Here is a 21,107-nt window from a genome sequence, read left to right as displayed (position 1 = left end):
ACAGGGGCCTGAGTAACCTTGAACTCCGAGGGGGTTTGCAATCCAGGTTTGCGCTGGATCTTAATTTTGCAAATGTCCTCTCTATTACGAAAGTGTCAACCCGAAAGCCCCCACCCAAAGCCTGATGTATTTGTTTTAGGGCTGGGAATAAAGAACACTAAAGTTGGTATCAGGAACTAAATGTTGCAGCTGGAGCCCCTCTCTCTTTCTGACCCTCAAATTTCAGCATCATTGTGCCTCCATAGCTGCAGACTCTACTTCCTATTCAAAGGCAAGAGAGTTAGCTAGGGTTGATCTGGCTTTCGGTAGGGGGCTGGACTCGATGACCTCCTGAGGTTTCTTCCAGCCCTAGGATTCTATGATTCCTAGTGAGATACATCCAAGCAAGGCCAATCCCATCTTAAAGTGGCAACACAAGGCCACCTTCTTCATGAGGCCACCCAAGTGCCATACCTACATTAGAAGTGGTGTTGGATTCCCCATGGTCCCTTCAACCTGACTCTTTCTGCCACCTACTACCAAGGATGCTGGAACAAAGGACACGGGGAGTACAGCAGCGCCCCCCGTGGTTTCCATCACATACGGGGTTTTCAGTTTTGTTCAATGGCTTTCAGCCCACCTGCCACTATACCTGTTGTTCCAATGCCACTAGTGGCTGTATCACCTTCCAGCCACTGTAGATAATAAGAGAAATGTGTCTATTACATGAAAATGCAAATACAGCTAGCAACGGACTGCTATAGCTAACAAATCAAAATAAATCTCAAGGTCTGCCCTTCTCCACCACTACTCCTGAGTGTTGGTAAGAAAGGGGTTAAGCGACCTCTTGCTAAAACCATGATACTGCCGGTATTACGAATTCAGTGCCAACCAAATGCATTCCTCATTAATATTGATGGGGCATTATTTAAAATAAACAAACACCAAGCAATAAGAGCTCAATGTTGAACCCTAGGACCACATTCTTGGCTTTCTGATGTTACGAAGCCTCTGTGTTCTGGCAGCAAGTCTGAATGTGGAATTCCAGCAGAATTATGCATTAAATCCGCAGGAACACAGAGAGAAGTTACCATGAAGGGTGTTATTATACTGAATACCAAAGGAATTAGGAACGACTGGCCACTTGGGGTAAAGCTTTGTCATCTGGATAAATATTTGATTTTGGCTGCTAAAGAAAGGATACTTTTGTTTCACTGTAGTTCACAGCAGTTACAAACCCAAAAAATGTGCTCAACCTTGTAAGTGTGAAGGAAGTGAGAGTTCTGACTTAATTCTGAACTCATTTGCACTGATGGGAATCAGCAATGCCCGGAGCAAATTTTGGATCAGGCCCCTTGTTTTGAAAGTCAGGGTGGACTCAAGTTGGTGAGGGTTGGAGCTGAAGCTAATCCTGGCCAGTTTTGGGGATGTTCAGATTGAGAAATCTGGTTCAGGCTCAGAACAGCCATTTTTACGAGGTCGGGGAGGGGGCCTAAAATGTTTGTTTTGAAGATCTCTTGTTAACTTAAACTCTGGAGAGAATTCTGTGTCACACCAGCACCAGGCTATGATAGCTCCTCCTACCCAAATTATAGCAATACATACATCAGTTATACTCTGGGATGACTCCTAGTGCACACAGCCGCCACGAAGGTGCAATTATAGATAATAACAATCCTTACATACATCACAGTAATATTGGGATGTTTAGTTAATGACTACAAAATGCACAGAGATTCTTGGGGAAAAAAAAGGAACGGTGTGAAAATGTAGGACTCTGTGCATTATGAAATGGGAAAACATACATGCACAGATTTTCCAGCTGTATTTAGTTTATTATTCTCAGCAGTGATGACAGCCACTACCGTTCCCAGGGCAAGGAGTGTGTGGGAGCCAACTCCATGCTGCCAGAAGGGGCAGAACCTCAGGCATTCAGCCCTTAGCACCACCCAAACTGTGGTGCATGGAGTGGTGCTCCGGTGGCAAATCAAAGAAGCCCAAAACACTGGCCACTGTGTTCCCACAGTAGCTGCAGTGGCGACTGGGAGCTCGAGGCCCTTTTAAACCACCAGACCCCAGGGTAAGTACCCTCACGCCCCCACCACTGGAAGGCCTGATTATTCTACTAGGTATTTGGAGATTTTGATGAAAACTAATAGCGTCTGCAACAGGGCAGGACTCACAGGCATGGTGCCTCCTGCTGAGCTCCTTGGGAATTAGCCCTTCAGTCTTGGAGCACCCCCTTTTGACAGGTGTCTCATCCCCCATTGCCTGTCTTCTGAATTCTTGCAGGTGTTCCTCCTGGCTCACAGTGGCCTTTCCTCATGGTTCTACCCTAATAATAAATGGCAGGGCCTATCACCACCCCGACAGATTAATTTACTTAATCTATTTGTCCTAGATCCTTAAATGGCCCTTCTCAAGGGCTAGACTCACAGCCCTGGGTTTAGCAGGCCAGCACTCAAACCACTAAGCTATCCATCCCCCCTGTGGCATGTGCCCTGAAGTCTGGGGTCTTCCCCTCCCAAGGAACCCCACTCCCTTATACCCACCTTGGCTCAGTGACCCTCTGCCAGTTGGCATTTAGTCCCTACCTTAGGGGCAAACTGCAGTCTGAAATGGCCACTCATCAGCTGCAAGGGACTGCGGACATGCTGCCTCCTGCTGCTCAGGCTGCCTCCCTGCAGCCCTAGTACCCTCCAGACCCCCGTCTCAGGCCCTGCAGCGAGTGAGTGGGCTTAGGCCAGAACTCCCCAGCACTACCCTGAAGCTTCTTTAGCAACCAGATCCCTGCTGCTCCACAGCTGGAGCAAAAGTGTGCTGCTTTTTCCTGCTCCCCAGGAGCCTCTATTTAGATGGCTGCTATATGCCACAGCTGCTTGCTCCCCAGACCAGCCGTCTCCCGGGCCAGCTTTAACCCTTGTTGATGCCAGCATGGGGCAGATGCCCAATCATAGAGCCATAGAATTTAAGAGCAGATGGGACCACTAGGATCAGCTAGTCTCATCTCCTGCATAGCTGGCCATAGATATCACCAAGTGGTTCATACAACAGGAACATATTTTTGTGGCATGATATCCAACCTTAATTTAAAGGCTTTGGGTGCTGGAGAATCATCAGCGCCTTAGGTAAGTTGCTCTAATTGTTTGTTACTCACTTTATTAAAAATTGGTTTTGTCTTGCTTCAGCTTTCCAACATTGGCTTCCGCTATGCCTTCGTCTGCTAGACTAAAAAGCCATCTGTCAGAAATCTTTTACACATTCCCAGAAGGTGATCAAGTAAATTCTTAACCTTCTCTTAAATGTAAACTAGACACATTGAGCTTCTTTAGATTGTTTCTATAGTCGAAAACAAATTTTGCAGAACTCAGAGCATTCCTATAATTCTTTTCTGAGCTCTTCCCAATTTCTGAACATCTTTTAAAGCGTGAACACCAGAACAGTGGTCCAGCAGTGGTCTCACTGGTGCTGTAGAGATTCATTTATCCGCTCCCTGCCTATCTGCCTCTGAATGGCTGTTCTCTATAAATGCTGATTGCATCCGAACCCACTGAAGACTTGGGCAGCATGTTCTCCTTCTGGAGGCCCCTGACTAATAGGTGGTATCTCAGCTGAGGTAACAGGATCTGTCCCTGGTTTGGAAGGGAAGGCCCCTTGACAAGTTTATTCTGTGCTGGCAGACACACCCTTAAGTTTAGTATTTGAAACTTAAACTCTATGAATATCGGGCCAGATTCCTAGGTAGTATAAATAAGTCTTGTTCTATCAACTTTAATGGAGATATACTGATATACACCATCTGAGGATCTGGACCATTCATTTAACCAAAAACAAAAAAAAAGTGAATTCCTTTCTACAGGGTGAAACTATATAATAAAATGATTAAAACACATCAAAAACTTACTCATAATTTCCTTTTTTGGATGCTATATGAAGAGGTAATAACCCATCCTTATTGGTTTTGTTAGCATCTGCACCTTGGGACAAGAGAAACTCCACCACTTTTGCATGTCCATTTTTACAGGCTTCATAAAGAGCAGAGGCACTGTCGCTGGCTTGGGTGTTGATATCAGCACCTGAGAGAAAGGAAACCGTTGAACAGCTTAAATGGCTAGAATCAGGTGCAAAACATATTTTGGGCTGACAGTTGAAGTCTCCATGACTTTCCTAAGGCTTCAGCTCAAATGCCATCTTAAGGCAAAATGACTGATCATATTTGCCTAACACCATTTGCTGGGATGGGGTGAGAGTGAGGGCAATGTGATAAAAAAAACAGCTTATGTCTTCCTCACTATGTGTTTGCTCTATGAGGCAAACATTCTCCCCAGTGCTGAGTGATTGAGTGTAACAGGGTATTCCCTGGGGCCTGCCAGTCCACCCAGCACAAACTGTTGTCTAAAAGTGGTAATACACTGCATAAGAAGAGAGCTTAAACAGCCGTACTTAAACAACAATATCAACAAAGTGGGGTCTACGGTTAGACTCTGCTCACAAACCCGACCCCACCTACCCTTCTTTACCATGTTTAAATATAGTTAAGGAGAAATCATGTTACAAGATGGATTTTTCTTAACTGTATGACAGACCGCCCCCGCCCGGCCCTTTGTATTATATAACCATATTGGAGACCCATGTTTTAATCGTTATATGTACCCAGGCTAAAAGATGATTCTGTAACACAGTAGGGTTTTTTACATTGTTTTTGGTTTTATTTGACTAGCTCTAATCATTACATAATGCAGTGTGCACATCAGCAAGAATAAACCGTGCAAAAATATTGCTGGGCCACAGCTGTGTTCAAATGTAGCTCTTTCTGTGGCACACTTTTAGCAGCTGAAAACTTACATCAGTTTCCAAACCTGGGCCTCCTTTATAATACACAGTGTCACTTGCTTTCAGTTTGCATGCCCTATGAGTATCCTGAAAGAGAATCACAGTCTATTGCTTTTCTGCTTCCAAATGCTGATAAGGAAAAGAAATGCACAGCCAATCAGTCTTTTGTTGCGCCATGAACACTCCCTGGAAAGAGAGCATTTCCCCCCCAGCTGAAACATCTGTGTTTTGTTTGGCAGTTTAAATATACTGTAGCTAGAAACACCAGGAGAATTTCAATAACAAAACACAACACAGGGCTACTTTCTTAATGAGAAATAAATGAAATCTTTCTTTTTAATTTCTGGCAAACATTGCTTATTGTAAAAATACAATTATATCATTACTGAGATCCTCAGCAGTTCTTGTAGGGCTTGGAAGACTTGCGCAGTTTTATTGGATTTGCCTCAAAACTGAACTTTAAGGGACACTAACATGTAATTGAATTGAACTTCAAATGAATGTGTGGTTTTTTTAATGTTATATAGAGCTGGCTTATGGAAAATGTGAACTGGGAATCCAACAATATGTTTTGTTTTCTATCAGCCATAACTGTAATGTATATATTTACAGCTACATATATTTCTTTTGAGATTTTTCTCATCTTCATTTCTGTTTAGTTCTTATTTTATCAACATATTTCTATATGCTGGCCTGATTCTCATATACTCTAAGGAAGCTGCACGGTTCTGGAAGTTTAAAGGAGACATAGAATGAGAGTACATTACATCTGCATCCACTTTTAAGGGCCTTTTACATGACTAGAATGGTGTAAGTGGCCTTGGTGTAAATGAAAATCAGGCCTGCTATATCTAAGTATCCAAACACACCTACATACCACGGGTGCATCTACACTTGCATTCCTCTTTCAAAAGAGGCATGCAAATGAGGTGAATCAACATGCAAATGAGGTATAAATTTGCACATTTGGCACCTCATTTGCATATTGATTTCAAAAAAGCTTCTTTTGAAAGAAGAAAGCCAGTGTAGACGCTGCTCTTTCAAAAGTAAACGCATCTTTGAAAAAATCCTTCTTCCCTTTATTTAATGGGAAAAAGGATTCTTCAAAGATGGGGTTTAGTTTCAAAAGAACAGCATCTACACTGGCTTTCTTCTTTCGAAAGATGCGCTTTCAAAATTAGAATATGCAAATGATGCACAAATTATGCAAATGTATACCTCATTCGCATTTTTGATTTACCTCATTTGCATGCCTCTTTCGAAAGAGGAATGCAAGTGTAGATGCACCCCATGTGTAGATGGCTGGTGTAAATCTGTAACTCTCCATTACATTAACTTAAATGCTGTTTTGTCGGTTTATACCAGCTGATAATCTGGCTCATTGTTACTTGACAAACTACATAGAATTCATTGTTTGTGCTGGAAACTGACCATAGGCTTAACCATGGTCTCCTTTTATTTGATGGCCCATTGAGAGCCAGAAAGGTGTGAGCTGTCCTTTCTTTGTCAGGGAAGGTGACGAGAAAGTGTTTTTACACATACCAGGAAGTGGTAGTAATCTGCTCTAGTGCATCTGTAAGAGAGATTTTAAGATTATGAATCCACCTGAGAAGAAGGGAGCACAAAGGCTCATGAGCCTGCAGAGGCTGGAGGTGTGGGGGAGGGAAGACAGACTTCTTGACTCATTATGAGACCAAAAAGCAATCTTATTTGTCTGTTTGACTAATTAATATATTCTTCCTGGGTGAGATCCTTCTTTCCTCACTCACAAACACAGACATGTTATCTTCAAACAGACTATCTCCTCATGTGAGCAACAGAGAGTAAGAGCTGGCCTCACCCAAGGACTCTAAAACTCTTCCCTGTTCCTAATATTGATAAGCTTACTTAGTGTTTTTCAACTGCAAAGTGATTTACAAAGACCTCCTCATGAACCCCCTTGAGCCCCTTTGCAGTGGGAACAGTGATTACTGGGTCCTCTTCTGTAAAATGGGATAATGATGATGCGATGACTGGCCCCAATACTGGTACACATGCATGGATGGTACAAGAAGTCTCCTTCCCTGTGTGCCCCTTTGTCAAAGGGCCGCACAAAAATCACATAGATTTCAAGGATGGATCCTGCGCAAGCCATTTGAAAAGAGGTGGGGAGGGGAGAAACCAGGCTAGGGTCCTCCTACAACCTCATCAGACAACAGAGCTGGTGGTCTGAGCAAAAGAGCGTATGCTCTTACAGATGGCCTGTGCTGCACATTCTCTGCATGATGCAGAGCTCTAGGAGGCTTTCTGCCCCTTATTGCTCCCACTGGAGATGTCCACTACTTCTACTCAGGGCTCTGGCTAAAAGTTACAATAGAATCTCAGGCTCCATCTACACTTCCAGAAAAATTCGATTTTATTAAATTTGATTTTATCATGCTGGGTTTGATAAATTTGATTTTGAGTATCCTCACTTCCCCACAAAGTCCACACAAAGTTGAGTTAGTGCTGCCACACTGAATGGGCAAACATCGACTGTTGCAGCAGCGCATTGTGGGAACCTATCCCACAGCTCCCTCAGCCCCACATTCTGCGCCCTTCCCCCAGGCCCTGCTGCATCTCCACCGCCAGCAACGCTCACTCGGCTGCCTGGTTCCCAGGTCCTCGCTGCCTGGTTCCCAGCTGCGCTGCATCTGGCTTGCTGGATCAAGGGACCAGGCACAGCAGGGAGCCAGGTGCAGCAGCACCAAACTCCCTCTGGACTCTAATGAATTGGATGCAAAGACACAGTGCTTCCACACCAGCCTTCATTTGAACTTTTAAACTCAAACTTGATGCTACACTCAGCTGGTTTCAGCAGTGTTATGATATTGATGTTAGTGCTCCCTAAATCAAGCTAATGGAATTTACAGTGAAGAAAGTCACATGGTACAATCGAGCTGTCTTAAATTCTAATTTATCTGCTCATGTAGAGGTAGCCTCAGCGAACTGACCAATGCCACGAGAGGGAGTCCCTAAAGCATGGAAAAATATTGTTTCTGGAATATCTTCCCTCTGACCTCCTGAGAGACAAGCTGGGTGAGGTAATATCTATTTATTTTACTTCAGAAGTTGGCCCAGTGAAAGATATTACCTCAACCAGCTTATCTCTGTAATAGCCTGACACAGCTACAACAGTATGGGATACTGCGAACCTTCAAGATTATTGGAAGTGGTGAAGTGATAACAGTATTTGAGGAAAATTAGCTTTGCCCAAGTCAGATCCTACTGAATGTTCATGAGCAGACCACGCTGGGCTAACATTGAACTCTGACCTTACACTCATTCTGCCCTGTCTGTGAGCTAGTCTTCTGGAAGTGGATCTTTAGGGTACTTGAGTACAGTGACAGTCATGGAAACTTTTGTGTGATCATTGCCACACAAACAGAGGGCACTAAATTGCTTCTAAATGTGTCCATTCATGCTGAAGAAGCCCTGTCATTGTGCACCTGTATTCTAATCAGCAATACCGTCCGATTCAGGCCCTTCTCTTCCACGTGGACTGTTCCTGCTGGAAGTTTCCCTGGGCGCAACAGGTGTTCACCACTCTGAAAACTAGGCCTTAGCTCCAATTGTCTACTGACAAACAGAGCCATTCAAAATTTTGTGACAAGTATCAGAGAGGTAGCCGAGTTAGTCTGTGTCTTCAAAAACAACAAGAAGTCCTGTGGCACCTTATAGACTAACAGATAGTTTGGAGTATAAGCTTTAGTGGGCAAAGACTCACTTCAAATTGTGGGTACTTCTGAATATTTAGGTAATAACATATATACCAATGAACAGCACCCCAGTACTCACCACACTTAGCGAGGTATCGCAAAGCATCTAACTGCCCACTCTCGGCAGCCACAAACAAAGCAGTGATCCCATAGGTGTTCTTGCTTTCAATCTTGGCTCCCCCTTTGAGGAGGATATCGATTATTTCTATGTCATTCCGAGAGACAGCCTCATGGAGAGCGGTCCATCCCCGATTGCACCGGTGGTTTGCATCGGCATTATACTGCACAAGCATCCTCACAGCTTCCACGTTTCTGCGCTCACAGGCTGTTTCAACAAAACACAGGTCACTGGGGCCAAATTTTTCAAGAAGCTACTAACTTTGGGGGCTTCAGTTCTGGGTGCCCTACTGCAACACTCTAGAACCTGCGGTACCAAGAGTCACAGGCCTAGGTGTTGGCTTCTTCTTTGTCCTGGGGATGCTCATCACCTGCTCTGCCCTGGCCCTCTCCCCACATCATCTCTTCTTCCAAAATCCCACCCCTGCCTTACCTCTTCCCACCCTGCCCCACTTCCACTCTCTCTCCAGAGCGTACTCCATCCCTCTCCTCCCCGTCCCTTCCAGTACACCCAGCACATTGTGGAACAGCTGATGAACAGTGCATGGGAATGCAGGGAGGGAGGGTGAGGAGTGAGCAATGGAGCTGCCGGCCAGCAGGGTACACTAGGACGAAGGACAGGGGGAAGTGGCTGCTTGTGGGTGCTAAGTAGTGTTCCCTGTAAGCTGAGTGCATGGGCAACTGCCCAGGAAAGATTTGACTGCTGCCCAGCTGATTAGCAGAACATCCACAGCCACCCACAGCTGGCAGCACGTGTTTCTATTGGAGGTGCCCATAGATGGAAAAAAATAGAGGAGACACTGGTGCTAAGCACCCACTCATTTCTTTCCATGGGTGCTCCAGCCCCCTTTAAGTTGGCAGTTATGGTCACATGCCACTTTTGCAAATAGGTCCTAATGTACGTCACAGGGCATCTTTATATGGGCCAGGATAGTACAATGGCAATCTCTTTGAAAGTCAAAGTATAATTTTTGCATGATACCATCACGTGCCCCATGAGCTGATTCCTCCTTTGATGAGTGGTACAGCTCCTGCGATCACTAAGCGATGCTATTCACATGCACTGAAAATGGATGATCTGACCAGACATTACAGCACTCTTCTATCCATGGCAGCTTTGAGAAATTCAGATTACTTGTATTCCCAAAGGTGAGTAATTCTTTTCATCATTAATTATCCGTCATCATGGTTGAGGGTGAGCATACCCTGTGTATGCTGGCCCTTTAAGAAAACAGGACTTGGGGCAAGGAAAGGTCCAGGCTACTGAATACCAAGTATTGTATAAAATCAGTTGTGTAAAAGCCCTGGAGACTGAAAGGGCCGATATGTTCAGCTCACGAACCTTCAACCCTCACCCCACGAAGGACCAGGAATGACCTGGGGTCTCCTTGCTGGGCCCTGGAGGAGGAGTGGGAAATGCCTCCAGCCAGGAGGAGCACAGGGAAAAAGTCTGTTGGTTGTCAAAGTCTGAGGTTAAGAACCTTTTGAGTTTGAAAGCCTGTAGCAGCCATGCCCAGTGAAACTAGGCACAGGAAGTTTAAAGGGACCCAACAAGAAATAGGTAATACTCAGCCTGGGCAACACACTGCCACCTGTGGGATGCAGATTTTGTGGTGAGACTAGTAAATTTTCATAAGTTTTCTAAGGCTGGGTGTGTTCCTATAGGCACGTTTAGTCCCTTCTTTTGTATTTACTGATAAGTAAAACAGCTCCCTTAAATCTGGTAGCTCAAAATCCAGTGTTTCAAGTTGGGTGTTCATAAACCCAGGCACCTAAACATAGTGACCACTTTTTAAAATCTGGGCCTACAAATTTAATGCCAGCCTAGCCAGGGCTCTGAAAGGAGTACCATGAGCACTAGACGGAGGACAAGAACGAGTGCTGCGGGGAGCCATCCTTTGACAGGGAGACAGATCTGATGACCTAAGAGATCATTTCCTTCTCCAAACTCTCTTTCCATGGATCTTATATGGTTTTGGTGAACAAAGTGTTCTCAATACAAAGCAACATGTAGCATGTCCAAGGTACCATATAGCATTTTTGCATATTAGTTTACATCTCTTGTGGTAACTACTGCACATTTGTGCCTATGCCTACACTGTGAGTGAATGACAGACTTGTTCTAGGTCATTTTTGCTCTGCTATTTAATAGTTGCTTAAAATATTTTTATTTAAAAAGACACATACAAACTCACATAGAAACAACATGGGCTGATCTTCAGAGGTGCTGAGCATTTACCCCTTCAGTTGAAATCTGGGGGGCTCAGCCCCTCCAAAAATCAGGCCATTTACCTTTATAGAGTGGAGTCTCTCTTGATTTGTTTGCAATATCAGGTTCAGCCCCAGCTTGCAGCAGAGAAAGCAGACAGTCCAGGTTTCCCCTGCTTGTTGCTATGTACAGCGCCGTCTCTTCCTGAAGTGTACGCTGATCGGTGGTTCCAGGGTATGCTAATGAGATGCATTGTTCCATAGTTAGCAAGGCATAGAGCATATGTTGTCGAACTTTGAGACTGTGATCTCTGCTGTTAATCATTTTGGGGAAGAGATGACCTATGTGTGCTTGGACATTTATCAGTATGGTGAGAATGGACTAGATGACTGGAGGTGCCTTCCACCCCTACATTCCTGTGACTATTTCAAACATGAAACACCAAATGCGAGGAAATACCCAAGAGATGGCTTTGTCGTCCACATCAAACTCCAGGGCTCTACAAAACCACCAGAAGCTTTGTGACAAGAAACAATCTTAAAAAGAGGAAAAAGTCATTTGATGTTACATATAGCTCCAGATATTAATGCTGCCGTAAATACTGCCTCAGAAGTGAATGCTGCAGTAAAATTGCATCAGTGAGTTTGCTGATATACAGAAGTGCTTTCTTCTACACAAGCTGGCCTGGATTTAACAGTTCTAGCAATACATACTAGCTAACACTCAGCCTTAGAGAGGATATATTTTCAGTTATCAGTAACAGATCCCTTATCTCACTGACTGAGAAATTTACCAACATGGATCTGAAGCAGGATGCAAGGACTGAACTCACTGAAGTGCACATCAAGTACAGATGAGGATTCAAAATTCAGGACTCAGAGTTGGCCTGTATCATGGGAAAAAGTAAAACACCAAATCCAAATGGGGGAATTTGGCTGTGGAGCCAAACTTGGATGTAAACATTATGACTCAGGTCCATCTCTGCAGCTAAAGAGGGCAGAGATCATGGGCTAGACTCATCATCTCTGGTGGGGTAATGCAGGTCCCAGAGAGGTGGAAAATGCATTGTGCTACCCCATAGAATGTCTGCCATCCAGCTTCTCTCACTGCAGGACACATAACCAGTAAGCACAGCTGCAAAGGAGACTGGAACTGCTAGGGAGCAAGATGTGACCAACTTGCTCCCTGAGAGCTCCACTGGTGAGACATATGTGAAATCTCAGCACTCCATAAAACTGCCATGCCCCATTGGAAAGCCTGGAGGAGGTGATGATGCTGTCTTCAACAGGAGGGGGAGGCAGTGGACTGGACTCTTCATGAGGGTCAGAAAGGTGCAACTTGTGTCTGCCAGTACTGGCAACACCTTTTATTGGATTAAACAGAAATAAACTGGAGGGCATAGAGCATAAGCCAGTATACCCCTAGCAGTGCTCCTGCTGACAATCGGTATGTAACATTCCATGTGCTTTCACATCTTGGAGCTCCTGTGTGGGTCCATGTGTCATGATACCCCAAACCTGTGCATTTCATTTTCTATCTCAAGCCACTTTAACCCTTTCAACTCCTTCAGTATTTCCTTCCTGCACCCCAAATAAACAACATCAAAGTAGGCTAAGAACATCCTGTTGGCTGACTATAACAGATAACAGAAAAATAGGTTGATGATAAAATTATGTTAAAACGTTAGAAATGTAGGTTGAGTATAGCTATCAGTGAGCCAAAAAGCAATTGAGCAGCTGCTCTCCAATGGGAACTGGAAATCAGTAGCCCCATTATTAACTATTAGCAAACAGAAGCAAGGCCAGGTCTTCTGCTTGACTGTGTTGGTGTAGCTCCTCTGACTTTTCTGGAGTTACACTGATTGACATCAGCTGAGGATTTAGATCACTATTTTATATCATAAGAAACTTGGTAATATGGGACAAGCCAACATCAACACCAGAATAGCTCAGATAGCTCTCAGCACTTAAGATCTTAACTGTTACTTATTGTGTGCAGGTGGCAAGCTGCTTATTCAAATGCGGTGAAATTCACACCCATGCACAAAGTAAAGGGGCTCTTTTTGGAACTGAATAAAGGCTGGTGTGATGTATTGAAAGCTCTGTTAAAATTGCAGCCTGTCACTTTAAATTTCAGGATTTTTCTCTGACGTAACTTGCCATCTAGGGAAGCATTTCTTAAACTTTTTGAGACCATGGAACACCAAACAATGGTATTTTTTTATCCAGAACACCTCTGAATTTTTTTTCTAAAAAATTGTTGTCAAACAAAAAACCAAACAAACCCAAACAGCAACATATACAGCAAAACCAAAATGAAGTAACTGAATCCAGTATCACAGCAATGAAGAAGTAACATTGCATCTGGTTTTAATAACAGAAAATATACCATCAGTGCCTGATATCAAAAAAGCATCAGATGCTCATGGCACACCTGAGAGTTGTTCATGGAACACCAGTGTTCAGCACAATATAATACAAGAAACTCTGTTCTAGGGAGCTCCGTAGGGAAGTGTGTGATCTAGGCCTAGCATGATTCAGTCTGTAGTCAGCTAGCAGACAGTAAGGTAGAGTGAGATGTGGCTGTCTGTTTCAGGCGGCAGCGTGCTTAATCCCCCTCTGATTTTAGTTTCTTGTGTCATGTAGTTGTTTAGTTTCTTGTGTGTTATCTAAGAAATAGTGTTACAGTGCAATCTTTCTGCAAGGGTATTTATATGCCTCTGTGGGTGAGCCATGAACGTAACATGGGGATGGTTATATTTCCTTCCTTTTGGCTGTTATTTTTAGTTACTCCTCCATTTATAATCAGTTGCTTTTATTTTACTAACCTCTTTGCAACACTTTCAGGCAGCCTACTTGGCCATAATAGGCAGCTTCATGCAGTGGTAGCCACCCATCCTTGTTTGGTTCTGAAAGGTTCTTCCCTGATTTCATCACATTGAGCAGGGCACTTTCATTGCCTTCCTTGATTGCTGCCACTACAGGATCCAACTCCCTTTAAAACAACGTTGAAAATCAGTTACATAGTGCAGCATTACAGTAAAACTTTTACAGCATCAGTCAAAAAGCATCATGAAAGTCTAGATCCCACCAATGCAGACAAAAATGGTAAAGTTTTGGTGGCTCGGGGGTTCCCTGGCTGAAATGGACACTTGCTGTATAGTACTCTCAGATTCTACACAGCATATAATGCTCTCCTCTAACAGACAATGTGGGATGATCAAACCTGTCCAGGAGTCTCTTTCCAATGCTTCACTCCAAATTCATACCTCTCCTGAACTGAACTTTTCTGCGGTTTGGATAAGTTTGCTTAATTGTGTGAAAGAAACGAGGCCAGAAGTAGAAATACTGAAATTCAATGAAGAATTGGTTCTTGTGGTATTTCTGAAAAGCAGAAGGTGCTAACCTCACAAGAGGGCCTGTTCTGGGAAGAGAGACGGTCCAGTTTTGAAGAAGTCAGTGATGTAGGTCAGATAAGCACCTGAATCTATCTGTGATGATCAGAACTCACCTCTTGTGGAATAAAGTGGTGGAAGGAAACAGCTGTCCACCCCACAGAAATTCTGAGCGCTACATGGTGAGGACTAGCAATTCAAAATGCTCAGCTTCTACTTAGACATCAAAATAAGGGGCCAGATTTTCAGAAGAATTCAACACGCTGGATGTTGAGTTCCTTTGAAAATCGGGCACAAGGGTCACAATGGGAGCTGCTGGGTGCTGAACATTGTGAAAAACTGGTCCTTGTTTAGGTATCCACATGTTATTGGAGCTCTTTAAAATGTGCCCTGTAAGTCTTCAGAAAGTCCCTAGAAGCACCTTCCCGAAAACCCTGCACTCAGATGAGTAGCCTTCAGTCCCACTAGCACTTCTTCGAATAAAAACTACCCATGTGAGTAAGGGGTTTGCTGGACCAGGCCCTGTGTGCTCTAGACAAGCAAATGGTGCGGCAGCACAAAAAGTTTATCAGGTCTTTCGCTGGAGCCCTGGTGTGATTGGCCTGCAGTGCAGCTGGCCAGCATAAAAATAAACTCTGCTGCTTGGAAGTGAGTAGTTGTTGTTTTGGGTTATTTTTGTTTTTAAATAAAAATCTGAATCTTCATAAGCTGCTCAGAACTGTTGCTGCATCTCAAAGGCAGCTGTCAGGGGGCTGAATTCCCACGATAAGTGCAATTCAGCCTGGGGTCTATTCTGGATAGTTCAGAGCAGGTAGGCAGGAGCACAAACAGTGCAGGAAGCATCTTCTCTTCCTAGCCCCCCATTCAGGCCCCAGGCAGAAGGAGGTTAGTAGCTCTCCCTGAGCAAATGGGGGCTCAAAAGAGCTTGGCCAGCCCATGCGGGGTTGTAACCAAGGCTCCCACCCGGTCACATTCCTGCTAAAACCCAGAAGCAGGTGGCCGGGATAATTTAGGTCACTTCTTTCTGCACTGAGCACTCCGGGCTGTCTCCCTGACACATCCTTACAGGCACTAGTGCCCTGGCACCACAGCTACATGCGGGCAGTAAGTAGGTGTTCCCTTCTCCCCCACCCTGCAGCCCTTTCACAGATGTGGGCAAAGTTTGGCCATGTTTCCCGGCACATCGGAGCACCGTGCAGCTGAGGCTCACAGGGTCCTGACGGCATTGGCCAAACACAGTGGCAAACATCAGGCTTCTTCCCTCAGATTGGATGCCCCTGGGCATGTTTATGTTCCTGTTTTCCAGGCTTGAACTCAGAACACAGTACAGAAGTAGTTAAAAATAACACCTGCCTGATTCAGTTACGATTGCGACATGGAAGCCAGCATGTATAAATGAACCACAACACACAGAGTCCTTTTCTACCCTCTCCCCTACCATCTCAGTGCTGTCAAAGGACCCATCCACAGGACCTGGGACATCTGTAGAAAACAGTGGGGGTCTGTAGGGCTGAATCACCCGGAGTGACTGAGGGGTGGGGGCGGGGGAGCAGGCAGGGTAGAGGAGGGAGGAAATAAATGAGTCCCTCAGGCAGTTCTACACATTCCTCCCAACGCACATAATGCCCCAACCCCCGCCCCCCGCCACCCAAAAGCCTGCAGCTGGCTGGTGAGGGCAGACAGACAACACGGCTAGTTTAGAGCAAGACACAGTGAGACAGAGACACTTACACAGGCTGGGGGCTGATGAAGAGGCTGCCATCATACCTTTGTCTGACCCCCCAAGATGACCCCGCAGCTTGGCCTCCGGACTGGGCTGCTAACCTGGAGTAGCGGTGGCAGGAATGAAATAAAGAGAAATACTCTGAATAGGAGAAGCAGGTCATATCTGGGTCCCTTGATAAAGGCAGGAGCCCAAAGAGACAGCGAGAGATAGAAGGAGCCTGCTGCTGGGGTTTTGAATGAAAGCAGATGGCCACAGCTTGCTCTGTGTAAAACTCAGCTGCTCTCTCAGCTCTGGATTATTTTTGGCCCACAGAAGAAGTGTCAGGGGATTTGAATGACCATATAAGACAACGCTGAGGTTAACCACCCCCATACACTGCACATGAGGAAGATACAGTGCTAGATGACATTCTTCACCTCAAGGGAAGGAGGTCTGAGAGCAGTCAGATGAGGAAGCCTGGTGAGGGGTTGAAATAGGGTCATGAGAACGGTGAATTCAGGAAAAGGTCTCATGCTGACTTTACCAAGGACTGCAGAGCATCCTGGGCCAGCTAAAAACGTGGGACCCCAAACCTTCTTTTAGGCTTCCACACCTGCCTTGTAATAGGGTGGGCAGGCTGTGCCCTTGCAGAGCACAGGAGCTCTAAGCTGCAGAGATCAGGCAGAGTTAGAACACCTGTCTGTATGCAAGGCAGCAGAGGCTGTCCTGTGCTAAAATCAGCCGGTGGCAAGAGACACTTCAGAGCACAGGGCCAAGCTGACAGATCTGCCCTTAACTGGTCCCATATCAGTACCTCACCTCAGACCATATGCTAAGCAACAGTCCCAGACCTCATAACAGATCTTGCATCAGTTGCCCTGTAGAAGTACCTCTGTCAGATCTTGTAATACTACAATAATCAGGGTAAAATCCTGTCCCTAATGAAATCCATGGAAGTTTTGCCATTGACTTGAACAGTGCCAGAATTTCACTCTCTCTTTCTATATATATATATAAATTATTGTTCTTTCACAGGATTTAAAATGCAATTTTATTTTTTGATTATTTGAATGATTGTGGAATTATTTAATGAACTTTTCCATTTTATTGATAACTCTCCATTTGTGGTAGGTGTGCAGTTATTCTGATGTACCGGAGCATACATGAGAACACACAGAATTTGCACAATGTAAACAAAAACAATAGGTTTCTTACACCCCAGTCTGGTTTATAGCCATGTGCATTTTATATGCATAGTTTGTTTGGACCATGATTTCTTTCGTGTTGGGGGAAAAAAATCCACATTTTTTTCCATAAAAATCCTGCGTGCCTCACTTGAATAGAAGTAACTCAGGATAGCACTCAATTCCTTGTGGAGTAATGGGGCTGTCATCTGTTCAGTTAAGAAAAGGTTGCAGGACTGGTCCAATATTTTGCACAGACACACAACTTGTAGCGGAAGTTCCAGCCTAAGTTCTAACGTAATTGACCAGGGTGTAATGTCAGAATAACACCACTGCCTCCAGTGGCGTTATCTCAACTCTTCAGCAGTGGAAGTGAGGCCAGAATTTTTGGTGACGGTAAACCTTTGATTTAACAGACCCTGATATAACAGACTTTGGAAATAACAGATGCTTCTGCCAGCACCGCCTCTCCCCCCATGCCCCAAATAAATGCCAAAGACTCACCAGAGCTGCCACTGGGGCTGGAGGTGCCAAAACTGTAGCTGGGGCCACCAGGGCCAGCGGAGCTGGGGGGGGGCAGGGTCAGTGGCAGGGAGTAGGAGCTCTCCTCCTCTAGCCCCATGTGCATGGAGCATATTGGAGCCTGGACGCCGCTGCCTGCAATGGCGCTGAGCAGCAGCCATGGTGTCAGAGGCTGCTGCCTGCTGGCAGGCTGGGGGCGGACATGCTCTACTTTTGCATGGGTGGCTCAGAGCCAGGGGCTGGAGGAGCTGCAGCGCTGAGAGCTGCAGGAGGTGGAAGGAGCCAGGTCAGCATTCAGCTTCTCCCTTGGTAACTGGAAGAGGGAGATGGAGGTGTGAGGGGAAGAATGGGGCAGGAGGTAGGGATGGGAAGGAGGAGGAGAAGACAGGAGTGAGTGATGGGCTGGGAAGGTGAGTGCATCATCATACACTATAGCCATTCAGCTATAACAGACTTTCAGCATTTACGGACACCCCTTCCCGCCATTAGTCGGTTAAATCGAGGGTTTACTGTAATTACCAGCTTGTCTATTGAAGGAATTTTTGCGCTGTTTTGGAAAACTGTATAGAAAGCAATTGTTCGCTGTGGGCTTCATGAAGGCCCCCGCTCACTCAGACACTCACCTGTGCCAAGGACTAAGATGGTATGGTGGGTTATGGGAACAAGGACGATTCACCGTGGGTGGCTCTCCAGGGGCTGTCATCACTGATTTCTGATGACTCTGGGCAGCTGACTGACCTGAGGGATCCTCTGTCAGGCTCTGTTCTATGGCCAGTTGAATAAGCTCATCTTCAGTCATGCTACTGTACAGACTGTACTCCTCCTGTCCTATGGTTTGCCTTTGGGTGCTGGTTGCGGCAGTGATCTTTGTAGCCATCCTCTGCTTGCCCAGTGCTGGGGATAAAAAGAAATTGTCTAAATTAAAATGTGAACATGGGGAAGTGACGTTCAACCACCTTGCGTCTGGGGGCAGATCTGAACCTTGACTTACACTGACCAGCATTCCTTAGCACAGGGGTGAGCAAACTTTTTACATCAGGCCCCACTTTTTGTCCTTGCAGTTAGCAGGGCACCCCAACCAGTCTCGTATAATCCAAACTGATGGAAATGTTGGTTACGTTCAGCTGAAAAAAATCCCTTCCAGCACGTGGAAGAAAATAAGTAGGTAGAACATAAAAATGTTATTTAACAGTATATAGGTTTGAGTACACAGACAGAAAAACAGGAACATATTTCAACATTTTTGATGAGATGGATAAGTCTGAGATCCAGCAGCCAATCGTTCTCCACCCCCGTTACAAAATTTCACACTCCCCACATGGGCCTGACCCTGGCTTTGTGCCTCCTTAGCTTATAGCCTGAGCATATTTTCAGTCAAGGAGAAAACACATTTTAGTGAATCCCTTGGGATCGACATTTAAACGTAATGGGTTGGATTTCTTTTTTTCTCTTTGCATTTTCATAATAACTGCACTTCACAGACTCAGCTAATGATTCTCTTGCTAAAAAAGAGAAGTTACAAGTGAGTAAAACAGCTTATCTCTACTTCCTTTAAGTCAGTGCACTTCTTGGTAATAAGACAGAGTGGAAATCCCCGAAGGGATTAAAAGGTCACTGGCCATTTAAAAATGAATCAGAGAAAATATTCACACATCCCTATCTGTGTTACTTCCACTCATTTTTGATTAATAAAGATAAGAGTTGCTGGGCCAGGGTCCCAGATGGCGTAAAGCAAGGGAACTGTTGATTTCAATGGAGTTAGCCCCATTTACACCCTCTGAGGATCTGCCCTGCCTTGCCTTTTTCACCCTTTACGCTGCGCTCAGCATGAACCGCAAAAATGGAACTAGTCAGTTTCACTTCTGTGCCTCTGCTCCTTCTTCTGACAGCAGCACTTTCACAGGCCCTTGTTCCCCTTGGCCATCCACACCTGGCCCGTGTGACCTCCTCAGCTTCTCAGGGCAGTGCAGACGGGCCGGATTCTCTGCTGTCCAGCACCTTGCGCCCTCGTTTTCCCACAGGTGCAGAGGGTGTACAATGTATACAGTGCTACCCAGCAGGAACAGGAGTGTATTACGCCAACTTTGCTTTCGCTCTTTGCAGGTATAGTATGAGACTATACCAGTAGCAGAGAACTGGGCTCAAAGAACCCAAGATCTTTTCACATGGCCACTTGGATGGGGGATGTTGTGCAGAGTTGACTGCTCTGGCTTCTTCCTTCCTCAAGTGCGCACTAAGCCCCACCATTAAAACCATGCACGTTTCACATAGGGTTGCAGGGCAGGGGGTAGAGAATGGCGCATGCCGTAGGGACAGCATTCCTCCATCTGGTATTAGCATAGCATAGCAGTGCTTGCGACTTGTAGGCCATGTCTACATGTGCACACTACTTTGAAGTAGCGGCGCCAACTTCGAAATTGCGCCCATCACGGCTACACGTGTTGGGCGCTATTTCGAAGTTGAAATCGACGTTAGGCGGTGAGACGTCGAAGTCGCTAACCCCATGAGGGGATGGGAATAGCGCCCTACTTCGAAGTTGAACCTCGAAGTAGGGCACGTGTAGACGATCCGCGTCCCGCAACATCAAAATAGCGGGGTCCGCCATGGCGGCCATCAGCTGAGGGGTTGAGAGACGCCCTCTCTCCAGCCCCTGCGGGGCTCTGTGGTCACCGTGTGCAGCAGCCCTTAGCCCAGGGCTTCTGGCTGCTGCTGCTGCAGCTGGGGATTCATGCTGCATGCACAGGGTCTGCAACCAGTTGTCGGCTCTGTGTATCTTGCGTTGTTTAGTGCAAGTGTGTCTGGGAGGGGCCCTTTAAGGGAGCGGCTTGCTGTTGAGTCTGCCCTGTGACCCTGTCTGCAGCTGTTCCTGGCACCCTTATTTCGATGTGTGCTACTTTGGCATGTAGACGTTCCCTCGCAGCGCCTATTTCAATGTGGTGCTGCCCAACGTCGAAGTTGAACGTCGACGTTGCCAGCCCTGGAGGACGTGTGAACGCTATTCATCGAAAGTCGCTACATCGAAATAAGCTATTTCAATGTAGCGTGCACGTGTAGACGTAGCCCTAGATAATCACCTCTTCCAGGAGAAATAAGGCGCGCCTGCATTTAAAGAAAGAAAACCCAACCTGAGGGGCTTGCTGCAGCTGCCCTGTTGATTAAGCCTTAAAGGCCGGTTGCTACCCTCCCAAGATACTTAAAAACACTTTACAGGGTGTGGGTGAAACCAAGGGAAGTGGCTGCTCAGTGGAAGTAACTCATGTTGCTCGTCTGCTTCACATGCCAACATCCACTGTACTTGCTTCACAGCTAGTGGCTGTGTGCTGTGCATGTGTGGAGACCACATGGCCTGCCTGCACATGGCAAAGTAGCTGGATGGCACTTAGCCCAATAAAAAGGCTCATGTAACTTAGAGGTGAAGGTAATTTCT

General features: G+C 45.7%; 1 protein-coding gene across 4 annotated transcripts in view; it reads right to left on the bottom strand.

Moving 5' to 3' along the window:
* The window catches only part of ASB2 (ankyrin repeat and SOCS box containing 2), a 44,484-nt gene that overhangs the window by 17,558 nt on the left and 5,819 nt on the right, over positions 1-21,107 (bottom strand). For 3 of the 4 annotated variants that reach the window (XM_074996574.1, XM_074996575.1, XM_074996576.1), the window contains 6 exons: positions 18,304-18,574; positions 16,001-16,093; positions 13,703-13,869; positions 10,959-11,114; positions 8,629-8,874; positions 3,884-4,055 (listed from right to left, as the gene is read on the bottom strand). In XM_074996574.1, coding sequence (XP_074852675.1) covers positions 3,884-4,055; positions 8,629-8,874; positions 10,959-11,114; positions 13,703-13,869; positions 16,001-16,093; positions 18,304-18,557 — 1,088 coding nt within the window. In that variant the 5' untranslated portion in view covers positions 18,558-18,574. The remainder of the gene's footprint in view (positions 1-3,883; positions 4,056-8,628; positions 8,875-10,958; positions 11,115-13,702; positions 13,870-16,000; positions 16,094-18,303; positions 18,575-21,107) is intronic. The other variant, XM_074996577.1, reaches the window with a different exon arrangement.

The sequence above is a fragment of the Carettochelys insculpta genome, chromosome 6, assembly GCF_033958435.1.
Source record: "Carettochelys insculpta isolate YL-2023 chromosome 6, ASM3395843v1, whole genome shotgun sequence".
Taxonomy (NCBI): domain Eukaryota; kingdom Metazoa; phylum Chordata; order Testudines; family Carettochelyidae; genus Carettochelys; species Carettochelys insculpta.
This window is presented reverse-complemented; position numbering and strand designations above follow the sequence as displayed.